General features: G+C 34.3%; 1 protein-coding gene across 2 annotated transcripts in view; it reads left to right on the forward strand.

Moving 5' to 3' along the window:
- The window catches only part of GPM6A (glycoprotein M6A), a 297,190-nt gene that overhangs the window by 255,961 nt on the left and 26,579 nt on the right, over nt 1-14,650 (forward strand). Inside the window, exon 2 of one of the 2 annotated variants that reach the window (XM_045552474.1) lies at nt 535-727. In XM_045552474.1, the coding sequence (XP_045408430.1) occupies nt 535-727 (193 nt within the window). Of the gene's footprint in view, nt 1-534; nt 732-14,650 lie in introns of those variants that run through there. The other variant, XM_045552475.1, reaches the window with a different exon arrangement.

Raw genomic sequence — 14,650 nt, forward strand, 5'->3', positions numbered from 1 at the left:
AAGAAAGAAATGTTTGAGATGATGGCTATCCCAATTACCCTGATTTGATCATTACACATTGTATACATGTATCAAAATATCTCATTTGCCCCCAAAATATATACAACTATGATATATCAATAAAAAATCTGTTATAAGAAAAAGGAAAAATACAGATACAGGGAGTTCAAAAGAATAAATACCATTGAAATAAAAACATAAACGTGAAATTTGAGAGCATTAGATTCAAAATAGAATGACATACATGCATGTATGGTGAAGACTAATTAGAAGGAAGGGCCGTTGTGGGTTTTGTGGCAGAGGCGAAAGCCATCAGTGGTAGGAAGCATTCTCCTGTCTGTAGAGGATGGGTTTATAATTAAGCAACTTGGTCTCAATATCCTCCCTGGCACCCTAGGACTTGATTTACATGGTTGACCTAATATCTATCAAAGCAAACGTACTTTCCCATAGTTCTGAAGTTTGAAAACTCTTTTAACTTAGATGAACAAATAATAATGAATTTCTCATTTTTTCCCTGTTATTCTTCTACAGGGTGTTTTGAGTGTTGTATTAAATGCCTGGGAGGCATTCCCTATGCTTCTCTGATTGCCACCATCCTGCTCTATGCGGGCGTTGCCCTGTTCTGTGGCTGCGGTCATGAAGCACTTTCTGGAACTGTCAACATTCTGCAAACCTACTTTGAGATGGCAAGAACTGCTGGAGATACACTGGATGTTTTTACCATGTAAGTCACTCTAGTATGGCTTCTTATTTTGAGTGTATGTGTTTATACCGCTGTGTGTTAAGTAAATAGGGGTCTAGAGTTAAGTGATGCAATGATATATATGAAATAAATACTCTTAGGGCATACGTGATTCAGAAGAGCATTGACCTTCGCAATCAACACAAGGCACTTAGCACAGGACCAGAGGCCAACTTAATTTGGGCTTGATCTGTGCCTTGACTGTCAGGTCCACAACTGAGGTACCATTAAGTGGAATATTTGCAATTCTCTTGCTCTTTTAATTTGAGCAGAGGCTATTCTAATAGCATAGAACAGGGAATAGAGAACAGAGCCAGGTACAAATCTGGACCCTGTGACTAATTCTAGGAAAATCACCAAAACTCCATGGGTATTCCTACCCTTTCAAAAAAACAAACTCAACCATGGGTATGATATCATCTTACTTTCACTGCCTTTCAGAAATTGTATAATCATTATGAAAGTTTCTTTGTGTTTTCTGTAAAAGGATAAATCATAAACAATTGAGTAGGTTTTTTGCAAAGAAAAATTATGCTTTTTCCTCATAAAATGTAAACTCCTGAAATCACTAAATTATGATGATATTAAAATAATATTTTTCAGAAAAATAACTCACACAGTCTGGAAGTAAAAGATTGCTGTTGAAGTTTCAGTCTCTTATTAATATTAGAACAGGGTTTGGAATTGAGTTATAGAAGAATTTATTTCCAAATAAATTGCTGATTCAGGTAATCTATTCAGAGATTTTATGTCCACAAAAAGAAAATTATTTATTTTACAATTTCTTTGTAATCCCAGCTAATAATAAACCTTGTCTGTTGAGCCATTACAGCTTTTGTTACACTTACAAATTCTTGTCTTTATTTCATGCTACTTGATACTATATAGTGTTTGTCCTGTTCCTTTTTTTGTCATTCTAAATAAATTCAAACATTCTTAATGCATATATAATTTTTCTGCAATAAGAACGATGTTAGACTTACAAATCTTAGTGGTTATATGGATGGCTAGGATAACTTTGCTTTTTACTCTTATCATTTCATCTAAAAGAGGTTGATCACAATTCTGACATACGCAGGGCAAATCCTGTTGTGTTGGTGTAATTATGACCTAAAATCCTATTAAGATGACATTTGGAAAGTTATCAACCCAGGCAACTTTCTAGGTAGATGATAACTTTCTTCCAACTATAATATCAAAAATATATCTTATTGCTAAATTTCCTTGTACTCCATCAGCTATAGACAGATTGTCTTGAACAAAGTATTTTTCACAAATTGTATTTATTATCTATTAAAGTTACTAATTTCCCATGAAGATGAAAAGAGAATACAGTTGCATATTTCTACCAAGTAATAGAATAGCAATTCTCTACTTTGGGGGCTGGAGGGTGTGCACCCTGGGGCAGAGCACATAGCAGAATTTTTAGTAAAACGAAAGTTGAAATACTTATGTTTACCTAAAATATATTGGCATTTAAAACTTTGAGAAAGACTGATTTAAAAATAAGAAATATAGTGAAGAAAGCATTGTGAGATTGGGAAAACCCACTCCTTGTCCCCGCTCCCCACACATATATAGCAATTAGAGGAAGGGGATTGATTAGCCATTTAGTTAAGAAGTGAAATTATTGCAAAATTATAGTCCTAACTATGAAGCGTCAAGTCAGAGCTTCACCAAGGTCACTGAAAAATGGAAGTGAAAAATTAATAGCAAGTGAAAAGTTGTATATTTCTCTGCATAATTTTGTCTTAGAAATTAGTTCTGAAAATTAGCATTATTCATTAAATTTGAATCTTTTAAGCATGTAGTAAAGTTTATCAATTTCCATCAAATTAAACACAAGCATACACATAAAACCAAAATTTAACAGTTACCAATGCCCTAGATTCAAATAGCATGAATCAATCCTTATGAGATTATAAGTGATATTCATCATTTGGAATATAATTAAAATACTTTGGATTCTTGTAGGTTAGTTTTCAGAGAGCCTTAAGAAAATGATTTCATGGATATATTTTAATGTGATAAAACTGACATTTTCTTTTTAGTTTTATCTCAGCCTACCCTGGACAAAATATGTTCTCACTGTGCATTATTTTAAGCCACCACAGATGTCCTTAAAATCTACAGATTCTCTATGTTTAGGCTACATCCAAATTGCTAAATTTAGTTGTAGAATGAAAAGTTTGTAAGAAATCATAAACCTAATAAATGGCATGAGATGCTTATATACATCTATCCACAATCAATTGTTAAGATTTTCGTTTGATATTTAGACAACAAAATTTAATAATGTCACAGAGCTCTACTAAAGCTCTGAAGGTAGTGAGATTTTAGACAAATATCAGAGATCATATGTTTAATTTGGAACTTTTACCTTTGGTCTGTTATATTAAAAATTAAATGTGAAACCAGTAATGCATATTTTGAAGTGGAAGAATATCGTTTTAATTGGAATAAACGTAAATGCTCAAATTATCTCTCTTTTCATATTTCAAATTACTCCAATTCCTTACATAGGCCCTGTGTAGCTATCAAATGAATTAAAACATTCTCCCTGCCACAAATAGTTCATGAAAACAAAGAGGGAAGATGTGTACTGTAGGCTTCCCAGTGCCATTAGTGCCAATTGATAAAATCAGAAGTTACCTAGAGGTTTAGAGGAAATAGGGATTTCCCTGTGCTGGATTAGCTTACGGGGTGTTGGGGGAACAGAAAAGGTGAATGGGAAACAGAGGATGGAAAATCGGGAACTGTAATGCAAGGAGAGGGAGCGATGTGTTGGCAGGCCATACGCCCTGCTTGAAGATAAGCTAAAGTAGGTTTGGAAAAGAATATGTAAGAGCATGATTGTGGAGAAGAGACTTGTTTAATTTTAGCAACACACAGAGAGTCTGTTTCTGTTTTCCATCGTTCACATACTTAATTCTTAATTCAATTAAATTAATTACTCCTACGTCATACACTTGTAAAAGGAGTTTGTTTACTAGTTGAGTGAACTAAAAGATAAAGCCAATTGCCCACACCTGTAGTCTTCCACTGGTGGTCCTCAGGATCCCCAGAGTTACTCCCTCTTTATCTCAGAGACTGCAAAATTTCCTTCTCTCTCTCTTTCTCTCCCTCTTCATTGTTTCCTTCCTCTTAAAGACATACACACATTCCCAACATGGGCAACATCTCCAGGTCTAAAGGGAAACACATGAAGGGCAATAGCAGTCCCACAGAAGTAGGGCTGTTCTGTTTCATAATCATCTGTCCAACATGCGTAACATATTTATCTTAAATAAGTTCTCGAATAATCCCCATCCTTATGTAATCTGTATTTCAGAAATGTATTAAGAATTCTGAATACCATCAGCTCCTGCCAATGGGAGCTGATCTCCTACATTCCCAACTAATGTCACCCATTTAATTGTTTTGACATATTCCAATTGAGGTGTGGAGACCTCCAGAGACAGGGAAAAGAGTGAATTTCTCAAAGAATTTCTCAAAGATTTTGTGACCTATTACCTATTTATATAATTTTTAGTATCTCTCTACCTCTTCTTGTCTACTTGGTATTCCAGAAGCTTTTCATCTTTAACCTGTCAGCCTAGTTCTCAAGTCCAAGTCATTTGTTAGTTCCAAACTGTTGTGATGATAAGTGTGTAACTTACCCCACTGCTCCTATTAGAGGATATTCCACACTCTAACAACAACTTCTGTTTGTTTAGCATAGCCAATGGGGCCCATTCAACACTGGAGACAGATCCTGACTCTGCCACTTTCTGCTATGTGATGCAGAGGACATTTTTCTGATTTGGGATTCAGACTTTTTTTTTGGAGAGCCTTTTCTTAGAGTATTATTACTCTGCTGCTGCCTAAATTTCATTTGACAAAGTGAGCAAGAAGTAGGGTAGGAATTTTTCATTTGTCAAGCCCATTCCTATAAGATTATAAAATATGGAGATGGTTAGAAAATTAGATATAGTAAAGTGATCCAAATCCCTAATTTTGCTAAGTGACTAGGCTTCTTGGATAACTCTTCTGAGGACTTGGCAGGGAACAGCCTCTCTCATAAATATACCCTCTTATAATTTATTACATAAGGGTTGTATTTGAGTTTTGATACCATTGAATTCCATAGTAAATGCATTTTATATTCAAAATTGTATTGATTTTTTTATTGACTGTGATTTCAGATCAATGTATCAAAAACTGAGTTCATTACATAATAAATTATTTAATATTTGATGCATATAAAAAATTAGTTCCTTTTTATCTAAAACAAAATCAGAGTGTAAGCTCAGATGAAATAGACATAGATTTTTGTTTCAACTAACTTCATGTGTGTGTACATTTCTAAGTTTTCTTGTAGTTCATGGTTATTCCTTGGAAGTGAATGAGGTAGGAAACAGTTAGCAGTAGCTTAATGAGTGGAAATGAGAAGGGAAAACCATGAATTCATGGCAAGACAAAGCAAGATTTCATAAGCTGACAGAAATCATAACAGTGTGAAAACTATCTGTACTGGCCTAGGGTGTTGACAGTTAAACCAGATTGCTGAAGTCCGTTTGAAGATCAGATAAATTAGTATTGATGTGAGATTATTGATTAGTCTTGGAGAGTCAAAGTGATAGCTAGAACTTGTTTTGGAAAATCTTATTGAATTCCTCACTTCTGAAATAATAATCAAATAGTGTGCTTTTCATTAGGCAATATTTCAGCCAGGCTGGCAGTCCTCAAATAAGTGTTTAAAAAAATCCTGAAACACTAATGTAAATTAACAATAGCAACAAAACCAAATACCTAGACCATGAGAGATTTAGTTAGAGAGACAACATAATGTGGTAGATAATATCGGCCTAGGCAAAGAATTTATGAGAAAGACCCCAAAAGTAATCACATCAACAACAAAAATAAATAAATTGGACCTTATTAAATAAAAAAATCTTCTGCACAGCCAAGGAAACAATCAGTAGAGCAAATAGACAACCTACAGAATGGGAGAAAACATTTGCATGCTATATATCCAATAAAGGGCTAATAACCAGATCTACAAAGAACTCCAGTGAAGCATAAAGAAAACATCAAATAACCCCATTAAAAAGTGTTCAAAAGACATGAACAGAAGCTTTTCAAAAGAAGATAAACTAATGGCCAATAAGCATATGAAAAAATGCTCAGCATCTCTAATCATTAGGGAAATGCAAGTCAAAACCACAATGAGATATCACCTAACACCAGTGAGAATGGCTTTTATCAAAAAGTCCCCAAACAACAGATGTGGAGAGAAAGGAACACTTATATACTGTTGGTGGGACTGCAAACTAGTACAACCTCTATGGAAATTCGTATGGAGATACCTCAAAGAACTAAAAGTAGACCTGCCATTTGATCCAACAATCCCACTACTGAGTATTTACACAAAGCAAAAAAAGACATTTTATAAAAAGACATTTGGACTCGAATGTTTATAGCAGCACAATTCACAATCACAAAAATGTGGAAACAACTCAAGTGCCCATCAGTACATGAGTGATCAATAAAATGTGGTTTATGTATACCAGGGAGTATTGCTCAGCCATTAGAAAAAAAAAATGGTGAACTAATACTTTTTGTAACAACGTGGATGGAACTGGAGACCATCCTTTTAAGTAAAGTATCATAAGCATGGAAGAACAATAAATAACCACATGTACTCACTACTAAATTGACACTTATAGATCAACACTCATGTACACACGTAGTAAAATTCAATGGAAATCAAGTAGGTGGGAGGGGGGAGGAGGGTATGAGTAAATTCACACCTAATGGGTACAATGCATACTATATAAGTGATGGCCAAACTTATAACTTTGACTCATACTGTACAAAAGCAATTCATGTAACTAAAACATTTGCACCCCTGTAATATTCTGAAATTAAATAAATAAATGAACAAATAAATAAATAGATTCTAGAGCAAAACTTTCCACCTTTGTTTCATGTTGGCTCTGCCCTTTTCTAGATTTCTTATCATGGGCAAGTTATTGAACCTCTCTGCTTCAATCCCTTATCAGCAAAAAGGCCACACTAAATGCTGCCTACATCCCAAGGTTTCTATGACAATAAAATTAAATGATATTCTAACATGGCTGGCACACAATAAGCATTATACAACTATTTACTATTATGACGGTGATGAAAATGATGATGATGATGATGATAAGATGATGATGATGATGTCTTCCCTGAAGCTGTATCATAATTGTAATGCCCTGTATCATGCTCCCTAAAGTCTGTCTGTCCCTGGACACACTCTACTTACCATAAAACCCCTACTGTTTTACTAGTTGATTAGGGTAGACATTTCAGCACAGATAAGTATCTGAGTAACTTTCAGACTGGATTGGAATTCAAAGATCTAATTTCTGTTCTCTTTTCTAACAACCAGAAATATAGCAGCTCTAGGGAAAAATATTTATAAATGAGAGCATGATAATTTCATTCAAATAATATTTGAAAGGTCATCAGGTAGAAGGAAACTTGCTTTGTTCTTTATGGTTCAAAGAGAGAGCCTTAGGTCAAAGTATTACAATTCATAGAGAAATAGTTTTTTTAGCTCAGTAAAAATTCCATTCCAAAAGTTTAGTTTTGTAAAGAGTACATGGACTTCCTTGAAATGTAGTGATTTTCCTGTCAATGAAGATGTTTAGAAAAGGCTGGTAATGAACTTCCAGTTCTGAGATGTTTAGAAGCTGTAATTCACTTAGTCTTGTTTATTCGCAAATAGGTATCTTAGTAATCATGACTGTTTCATTAGTTGGGTTATTGTGAATATCAAGTATGAAGATATATTTTAAACTCTTTAAATTTATTATACTTCTGTAATATTCCTGTTTTCAAATATGTAGATATCTTTTTCAGGGTTAATCTTTTGTCTGGTTAGTCTTTTAATGAATTCATTCACTTCAGCAAAAAATATTAGATAATACTATGTGCCAATCACTGTGCTAATATATAGGGATGAATGGCAGAACAAGACAATTCTTTGTCCTCAAGCAGTGACATGAAAGGCAGGTGAGCAAAGTGCCTTCCTCCTCAGACAAAGGAGATATGAATCAGAGAATGGTGGAATTACCACTTTGACCGAGTTCAAGGATGCATCAGGCTAACCAGATAGAGAGAGTGGAGAAGCTACAATGATTAGTACCATATGCTGTTGTCACAGACGTAGAAAAATATATCCAATGAAACAGAACAGAAAGGCAAAAAGAGACTCAAGTACATGTAAATACTTACAAATACATATAAAACTATGTCCCTACTTTATATTTTTACCAAAAAAATTTGGGGTGGTTAAAAATTATAATTTAAGAGTTGTTAATTTGTAAAAACTAGAAGAAAATATAAATTAAGGTTTCACTTATCATCAGGTAGGAAGCATTATATATAAGCAATACAAGAAATCACAAAGGAAAATATTTATGTATTTGACATAATATAAATTAAAATTTTACTCATTAAAGTGCTATAAAAAACATTAAAAGGTATATGAAAACAAGAATATTTGCAGCTTACATGACAATAATAAATGAATTGATAAGTTACTGTTATCAATAACAAAATATTTAAGGAAAAAATGGAAAAATAAAAATAAGTTTACCAATAAAAATACAAAAGATTAATACCTTATAAATATATGTTCTTCCTCACTAGTGAACTAAGAAAAGTAATTTAAAATTATGCCCATTTTTAAGCTATTAATGTTTTATCAGAAAAATTAAATTATAATAGCTGGCATTAGGAAACAGAGAATAGAACCTCTTGCTCTTTATCAAAGCATTTTTATTTTGGCACAAACTTTCTGGACACCCTTTTGACCATATGAACCTTAAATTTTTCTAGGAATTTATCCCAGGGAAACAATCTAGACTGAACAAAAATTATCTAAAATCATCATTATTACCATGCTGTTTGTAATGGTAATGCACTAGCTTCCTGTTGCTGCTGCAAAACAAATTACCACAAATTTAATGACTTAAAACAGCAAAATTTATTTTCTTACAGTTCTGGAAGTCAGAAGTCTGAAAATGGGTCTTACTGGGCTTATTGAAATGCGCTGAAATCAAGGTGCTGGCAGAACTGTGCTCCATCTGGAGGCTCTTGGGGAGAAGCTGAGCCCTTGCCTGGTCCAGCTTCCAGAGGCCCCTGCACTCCCTGGCTCACAGTCCCCTTAGCTCCTCAGCGCCAGCAGCGTGGCACGGTCAGATCTCTCCCTGAGTCTGACTCCGCCTCCTTTGCCTCTTTCACTCTTAAGGACCTTCGAGATTACATTAAGGCCCACCCAGATAATCCAGGAAAATCTACCCACCTCAAGATCATTGATGTAATCCCATCAGCCAAATCCCTCTTGCTCTGTAAGGTAACATATTTGCAGGTTCTGGGGATTAGGATGAGAACATCTTTGGGGCCCATTACTCTCCCTACCACTGAACACAGTTAGGGAATTGGTGAAATATATTATGATATCTTCAAATAATAGAATGTGCCATAATCTTAAAAATTATTGAAACAAGTATATACTAGTTTAGAATATTCATAATATGTAAACTAAAAAGAAAGTTTTCAAAACAATATATAATAAACATAGCTTTTTGGAATTCATTGAAATTCATATGAATAAAAATCTGATAGGGCAAACAGTGAAGTCTGTGTTTTTGTTTTGCTTTTTTAAAACATTTTTTTCTACAATGAACATATATTGCTTGTATAATCAGTAAAACAGCAACGTTGCCAAATGTGAAAGGTTGCATTTAGAAAGGAGGTATAAAGTCCTGGCATTAACCCCTTAAGAAGGATAACATGGACTGTCACCTTGGAAGGCAAGAGCCGTGAAGGAAAGGCAGAACTTCTGTTGATTCTCTGTTTGAGCCTCTTGTGGGCTCATAATCAGTGACTTCACCATCAAGGATTATTTATGCATCGTGTTAACATATCATTGAAAAAACTCATATTTATGTAGAGAAGAGTTTATTTGTTAATATAATATTTGAAATCTTTGTTCTGTTAAGTTCATATATTGCATGCTGATAAAAGAACACTTTTGTGATAAAGTGGAGGGAATCAAGTCAATAAGATAATTCCCATTGATTGCAATTTAAATATTTTGATGATTTAAAATTTTGAAATGAATTTTGGATCCTAATGTTAGGAAATATCCGTCTTCAGATTGTTTGAAGAAAAACTTTATGGAAGAATACTTTAATGTCAATAAATTAACATTCAGCTTCAATAAAGTCTATAGCTTGTGGCAGGCTGAATAATGGCCCCCAACAATATCCAGGTCCTGGTCCCTGTAGCCTGTATATGTTACCTTATACGGTAACACAGACTTTGAAGTTGTGATTAAGTTCAGGATCCAGAGGTGAGGAGTTCCTCCTGGATTATCAGGCAGGGCCCTAAATCTAACACATGTGTCCTTATAAGAGGAAAGCAGAGAGCTATTTGACTGGAGAAGAAGAAACCAATGTGATTAATGAAACAAGATGCTACCTGCTGGCTTTGAAGATGGAGAAGGGGACGCTAGCCAAGGAAAGCAGAGAATGCCACTCTAGAAGCAGGAAAAGTGCAAGGAAACCTTCCCCTGGAGTCTCTGGAAACAGTGGGGCACTGCCAACACCTTGATTTTGGCCCAGTGAAACTGATTTCAAATTTCTGATCTCCAGAATCATCAGAAAGTAAGTGTATGTTGTTTTAAGCTACCAAGTTTGTGGTAATTTGTTAGAGCAACCATAGGAAATTAACACATAGCTAGGCCAGTTTATTTCAGTACATACTGCCAGGTATTCTTACAAAGTGCTCAAGTTAAATTTTGAAAAGAGAAAACCAAAAAATTTATGATTGTTATAATTATCATCAATAATTTGCAATTATACTAACAGCATAAATACCAGACTTGAAGGCCACATACATTTTAATTAAATAAAGCATGAATTTGGGAGGAATTACATCAGCAAGGTGAAGGGATAGTAAGTCTCCGCCCACGTTCGTGCACAGAAACACCAATTTAAAAATTATGTACAGATCAATACTTTTATGAAATTTCTAGAATTTACTTGAGGTTGCAGTATCTCAGGTGAGCACAAAACCCAGAATAGCCACACTGACATGGTGAGAAGAGCAATGTCGCTTAAGCCACATCAGCCCCTCTGCCAAGCCACAGAGCTCACACTGAGAGAGGAGGAGAAGAGAAGGGTGGGGCAAGCACCCAATGCTCTGGCTTTGCAGAGGGATGCCCAAGGGACGGGTTTCTGTCTAATGTCCTTCTGAGCACTGACAGCATTGGCAGAGTTTGGATACGTGGGGGCCTCTGAGAACAACTCAGAGAAATTGAGAGAAGGCTCACAATGAGGGAGGAAGGAAAACATTGTTCTGCAAACATTGACAGACCTGAAGGGAGAAAAAACAGCAGCCCAATCATAGTATGAGGTTTCAGCAGTTCACCTTCAATAATGGATGGAATATTGAGACAGGAAACAGAGACTTAAACCACACAATACACCAAATGAACATAATAGACACATTCAGAACATTCCACCTGACAGCAGTTGGATACTCATTTTTCTCAAGTCCACCTGGAACATTCACCAGGATGTATCACATGTTAGGTCACAACACAAGACTTAACAGATCTAAGAGGATTGAATTCATACCTATACAATTCCATTTAAAACAACATCAAAAAGAAAAAATTACTTAGAAATAAACTTAACCAAAGAGGTAAAGACTTGTACACTGAAAACTATAAAACATTGCTGAGAGAAATTAAAGAAGACAAAATTAAGTGGGAAGACATCCCACGTTATGGATTGAAAGACTTAATTTTGTTAAAATAGCCATACTAACCAAGGCAATTTACAGATGAATGCAATCCCTATCAAAATCACAATGACATCTTTTACAAAAGTAGAGAAAATCCTACAATTCATGTGGAATAACAAAGGGCTCCAAATAATCAAATAATCTTAGGGAAAAAAATGTAAAGCCTCATACTTCTTGATTTAGAAACATATTACAAATCTATAGTAATCAAAAGATGTGGTATTTATTTATTATTTATACATAATAATGGTACATATTTATGGGGTACATGTGATATTTTGATACATGCATGCAAAGTCTAATGATAAAATCAGGGTAGTTAGGATATCTGTCACCTCAAACTTTTACCATATCTTTGTTCTGGGGACATTTCAAATCTTCTAGCTATTTTGTCATATGCAATAAATTATTGTTAGCTATAATTACCCTGCTGTGCTATGGAACACTAGAGTTTGGTAGTGACATAAAGAAAGACATATATAGACCACTGTAACAGAATAAAGAACCCAGAAATAAACTCAAGCATATATGGTCAACTAATTTTCAACAAGGGTACTAAGAAGACACCATGGGGAAAGGATAGTCTCTTCAATAAAAAGTGTTAGTGTTATAGGGTACATAAAAAAATCAACTCAAAATGGATTTAAGATTAAACATAAGACCTGAAACTATGAAACTTGTAAAAGAAAACATAGGAGAAAATCTTCATGGCATTGGTCTTGGAAATGATTTCCTGGATATGATACCAAAAGCACAGGCAACAAAAGCAAAAATAAGCAGGAGTAAATCAAGATAAAAAGCTTCTGAGCAGAAAAGAGAATAATCAACTGAGTGAAAGGGCAACCTACACAATGGGAGAAATATATGGTTAGGAAATAATATCCAAAATACATGAAGAACTCCCGTAACTCAATAGCGGAAAACAAATACCAGATTTAAAAATGAGCAATGGACTTCAATAGATATTTCTACAGAGAAGATTTACAAATAGCCAATAGGTATATGAAAAGATGTTCTGCACCACTAACCATCTCAGAAATGCAAATCAATGAGCTATCACCTCACACTTGCTAGGATGACCATGATGAAAAACAAAACAAAACGGAAAATAACAAGTGCTGGTGAGTATTTGGAGAAATTGCAACTGTTGGTGGGAATGTAAACTGGTACAGCCACTACAGAAAACGGTGTGGCAGTTCCTCAAAAAATTAAAATTAAAATTACTGTATAATCCAACAATCCCATTTCTGGATATTTATGCAAGGAAATTAAAATCAAGATCTTGAAGAGATACCTGTACTCTCATGTTCACTGAAGTATTATTCACAATAGCCAAGATAAGGAAACAGCCTGAATGTCCATCAGTGGATGAATGCATAAAGAAAATGTGATATATCCACAATGGGATATTTTATGGCCATAAAAAGGAAGGAAATCCTGTTATTGTGCTACAACATGGATAAAATTGAGGACATTATACTAAGTGAAATAAACCAGTCACAGAAGGACAATATTGCATGATTCCACTTTATATGAGATATATGAAATAGTCAAAACTCATAGAATCAGAAAGTAGAATGGTTTTTGCCAGGGCTACAGGCTGGGAAAATGGGAAGTTGCTGTTCGGTGGCTAGAGTTTCAGTCATGTAAGATGAAAAAGTTCTAGAGATCTGCTATACAACCTTGTGCTTTATAGTTAACAATGCTGTATGGAGCATTTAAAAATTTGTTAAGAGATAAATCTCATGTTAACGTGACCTTTACCTCAATAAAGAACAATAAAACATGAATTTTCTTTAACACAATTGTGAACATTCCAAAGCAGCTCAATGTAGTTAATTACTGATTACAGTCTTTTCTAAAGTCTAGTAGAAAAGCAACTGGAACCATCAACTTCAATAACTATACCCTAGACTTGAAGATTGACTCATCTCCTAATCAGTCAGGCGTTGGTTTTAAGTACCTAGGAAGAAGCAGCCATTTCCTGCCCATTAAAATTGCTATTTCTCAACTCTAGAAAGAAATGTTACATACTCTAGCAACTTGTCTGCATTACTGTCAAACTATTGTATTCTAAAAATGATTTGTAACATACAAGTGCACTAGACAATGTCAGAATTTCTTTCATGCAGGCCGTACATTCAGAAAAAATAAACCATAATAAATAAATTCATTAATTAACTGTATAGTTTCCTGTGACTGCCATAACAAGTTACCACAAACTGATATCTTAAAACAACAGAAATGTATTATCTCATAGTTGGGAAGCCAGAAGTCTAAAGTCAAGGTGTCAACAGAACTGCCCTCCTTCCTCAGACCGTAGGGGAAATTCTGGAATCTTAATTCATAAATGGGCAAATTGTACTTTTTAATCCTATTGAATATTCATTTACTAGTTACAGAGCTATGGAAAAAGAATTATCTATTCATATATCCATCTATCATCTATGTATCAGTTATGTGTGTGTACCCTTTTATATTTTCTATATAAATATTTTATTTTAGCCACATGGATTTTTTTTCACTGGGCATCCATTGTGAGAAAAGGAAGAGTATCTCCTCACGCCTCTATGGAATTATGCTATAATCTGGCTTAGGCCCAATTCCATATAATATCCATTAATGATTCTACCTAAAAGACTTAATTGTCAAAGTTACAATTTATCTGTAAAACCACATGTTTTCCGTTATTGATATTACCATCAGCAAATATTAATGATGTTTTATGGGAAGTATAAAAACACAACTATAATTGACTATTTATAATAACAAATGTATGGGATTTATGCCATTTTATGTAAAACTACTGCATCATTCACCGTAAAGCTTCCTCCCTCTTTTAATATAAATTTTAAAAATTCTGTGTTTTTAAACAATGTACATAAATCTTTATCTTTGGAATTTTGTCCTAATTTGAGAACTTGTATGATGATTATCTACTTAACAAGTAAATAAACAGCAAACTCCTTAAGAAGTATGATTTACTGCTTATTCAAGACTACAGTTTGTACGAACCAGAGGAGGGGGGACACTTGAAGGGAAGAAAAAGAAACCTAC

The sequence above is a fragment of the Lemur catta genome, chromosome 5, assembly GCF_020740605.2.
Source record: "Lemur catta isolate mLemCat1 chromosome 5, mLemCat1.pri, whole genome shotgun sequence".
Taxonomy (NCBI): domain Eukaryota; kingdom Metazoa; phylum Chordata; class Mammalia; order Primates; family Lemuridae; genus Lemur; species Lemur catta.